Source organism: Sceloporus undulatus, unplaced genomic scaffold (assembly GCF_019175285.1).
Source record: "Sceloporus undulatus isolate JIND9_A2432 ecotype Alabama unplaced genomic scaffold, SceUnd_v1.1 scaffold_9654, whole genome shotgun sequence".
NCBI lineage: Eukaryota > Metazoa > Chordata > Lepidosauria > Squamata > Phrynosomatidae > Sceloporus > Sceloporus undulatus.
In genome coordinates, this window is record NW_024812573.1 from 1 (window position 1) to 2,596 (window position 2,596).

Consider the following 2,596-nt stretch of genomic DNA (forward strand, 5'->3'; position numbering starts at 1 on the left):
CTAAATACATGTCTCAAGAGCATCAAAGATGCTCTGGAGGCATGACAGATTCACAATGAAATCCAAAGAGAAACAGCTTAGTTATTCTTGTGAAATCAGGTCCAGGTTGGCTCTATGCCTCATTGTAGGTCTTCCATGGGGACAGTTCCAAGGATGCTCAGTCTCTCCCATGTGAACTATGACTTTCTTCATCTCATGCGCATTCAGTGCTCTTCCAACCATCACCTGAGGAAGGAAAAACAATGTCATTACACTTCTTTACTCTTAAAAGGAACACCCCAAAAGCATCTGAGGAAGTAGACAGAAGTCTATGAAAGCTCATGCTGCCAAGTTCTTTCTTTCATTTAGTCTCAAAGGTGCTACATCCCTTTATTCAGTATCTAGAGACCACAGCATCTTTCTTTTAGGTGACTAATACACTTGAGAGCTTCTTCCGACCAAAACAAAGTCTTAGACACAAACATGAGAATCTCTGGGGAAACGCTTCCAAACTACCCTTCTATCTCCAAGGACTTACTCATTGTAGGCAGGAACATCTAAAGGTGGAGAAACTTACAAACGGTAGGAAGTGATACAGCTTTAGTTAAAATGTGGCCAACAAAGCCCTAACAGGAAGGGTATATTTGCACATTTCAACCTATTAGAAGATGCATGAATAGAGATCAGGGCTTCTTGGCTCCCTAATAATTGCAAGACATGTCCTCCTCACAACTCTGGATATCACAAAATGATTCTCCCCAACAAGGTTTGTGACCTCAAGAGAAATGAATCTTGGTCAATAGATTAACTGCTTTCACTCCTCAGAAAGATTGGCAGACCTTTGAAGATCTCCGAAGGCATATGGCCAGCGCCACAAATTGACAACTTCGATGGTCTTTGGTCCCAAAGGGACATCTCTCCCAGTAATGATAGAAGAGGAGCTTCTCCTGCTTTGACCTTAGACTATGCCACCATTAGTTTGCATTTGAAAATGTAGTTTGATTTATTGATTGGATATTAGAGTACAGTGGGCCCTTGATTTATCTTTGTATGTTTCTTTATCCTCTGTGTCATTTATCCTTCCACGATTTTTTCACATTGCCAATATACATTTCAAAAAGCATGCCATATAGAAAGTATACAGTCTATTCCTGAGGACCATGTAAAGCGAAGACGATACTCACAGACTTCCTACAGGCCCCAGAAGCAAACCTCTGCCTGACTCTGGAAGGCCTGCGCTTCACTCCTGGGCCATCGCTTCCCATGAAGATCAGTCTTCTATCTCTTGTGGACCAAAAGCCCAGGTTTTGCTCATTGGCAAAGAAACTAGCTTCGCTCTTTGGGTTACAGGAGCTGAAAGGTTTTACAACCATGGTTTAAAAACACTTTATCACAGTTAAGGGTTGGAGATAAATCTTAGTTTTTACAACCAGACATTTAAGTTTTGACATTTATATTAAACAACTAACCAGAGAAGAGTAGTGGACAGAGATGACTTTCCCCCTTTAATATCAGGCTCAAACGCCATGTATTTCTGAAAGCGTTTACAGTTTCATTAGTTACGTTGGGTAGTAAGTCTGAGAGGAAGAAGGCGGATGGATAGAAGGAATGTTGTATCTTTGATGTGACTAATATCCCAGTCTCACTCAAGTAAGAAAATGAATAGTAAATATTTCAGTGACAAAATCAAAACCATTTTTTTCTGAAGATTTCCAGGTTTTCTATCAAGATACTTTCATTTACGGCAGTTAAATTTAGATCCTGAGGCCTGAAAAAGTCCAAGAGACCAAAGAATACAGTCATTTCTGAAGTCAGGATCATTCTGGGAGAACCATTTCTCCTCCAAAGAACTTTATTACACTTCACAGTAAAACATATATACTGTTTCAATTAAAATGATTTAAAAGCAGATTGGAATAATATAAAAATACAGATCACAATAAATAAACACAACCTCACCGCAAAGTGTTTCCTTTTACATCGGTTTTACACAGAGGAAATCCCACAAGAGAAGGCTCTCCCCAAATGTCCTTCTGATGCTTCTAAGACTAAGAGAAAGCCACAGTCCTAAAACTGAGACCAAAGACCTTAAAACTTGGGCAGATTCATTCAGGGAGATAAGGTCTTTCAGCTAAAGCTTACTGGCTCTGTTCAATATTGATATCTGGTTGTCTGTGGGTTACATCCAGAGCAGCTACAAGGAAGATACACCAGACTGTAAGAAGCAACAAGGCTGATACCAATGGATGGACTTGACTTTCCGTGTGACCAACTATCCCTCTTCTCAGACCCTTTAGTCCCTTAGAAAACACTTACGAAATCAGCTTCTGTCCTTGAAGAACAGAGTGCTCTTGCAATCGCTCAAAGTGGTATTTCTCCTCAGACGCATGTTGATCGATTATGAAGAGGTCCGAGTTCAGCTTGGCTATTAGGAATCCTAAGTTAAACTGGCCAACGATATCCATTTTAGCAAACATCTCTTTACTGTACATGGGAGGAAAACAAAAAGGAGGTTATAAGACTCATAACACAAGTACTGAGGTCCTAAGATAAAGCTCCAACCAGCCACCGTCCCACTTTTTAATAAGCCTTTCATCCATGAACCCTCTCAGTATAT

General features: G+C 40.2%; 1 protein-coding gene across 1 annotated transcript; it reads right to left on the reverse strand.

The window, feature by feature from the left end:
- Positions 1-58: 58 nt before the first annotated feature.
- On the reverse strand, positions 59-2,570 carry LOC121918370 (mismatch repair endonuclease PMS2-like). The gene is made up of 3 exons (XM_042444427.1): positions 2,296-2,570; positions 1,164-1,332; positions 59-225 (listed from the first exon to the last, which is right to left on the reverse strand). Exons 1-3 carry the CDS (start codon positions 2,469-2,471, stop codon positions 82-84), a joined length of 489 nt encoding a protein of 162 aa, XP_042300361.1. The 5' UTR covers positions 2,472-2,570; the 3' UTR covers positions 59-81.
- Between the last annotated feature and the right edge of the window lie 26 nt (positions 2,571-2,596).

Coding starts and splice junctions, on each gene's coding strand:
- LOC121918370 (XM_042444427.1), bottom strand. CDS start 2,471: ATGTACAGTAAAGAGATGTTTGCTAAAATGGATATCGTTGGCCAGTTT. Junction 1,333..2,295: donor CAAGGACAGAAGCTGATTTC/GTAAGTGTTTTC, acceptor AAAACCTTTCAG/CTCCTGTAACCCAAAGAGCG. Junction 226..1,163: donor CTGGGGCCTGTAGGAAGTCT/GTGAGTATCGTC, acceptor TTCCTTCCTCAG/GTGATGGTTGGAAGAGCACT.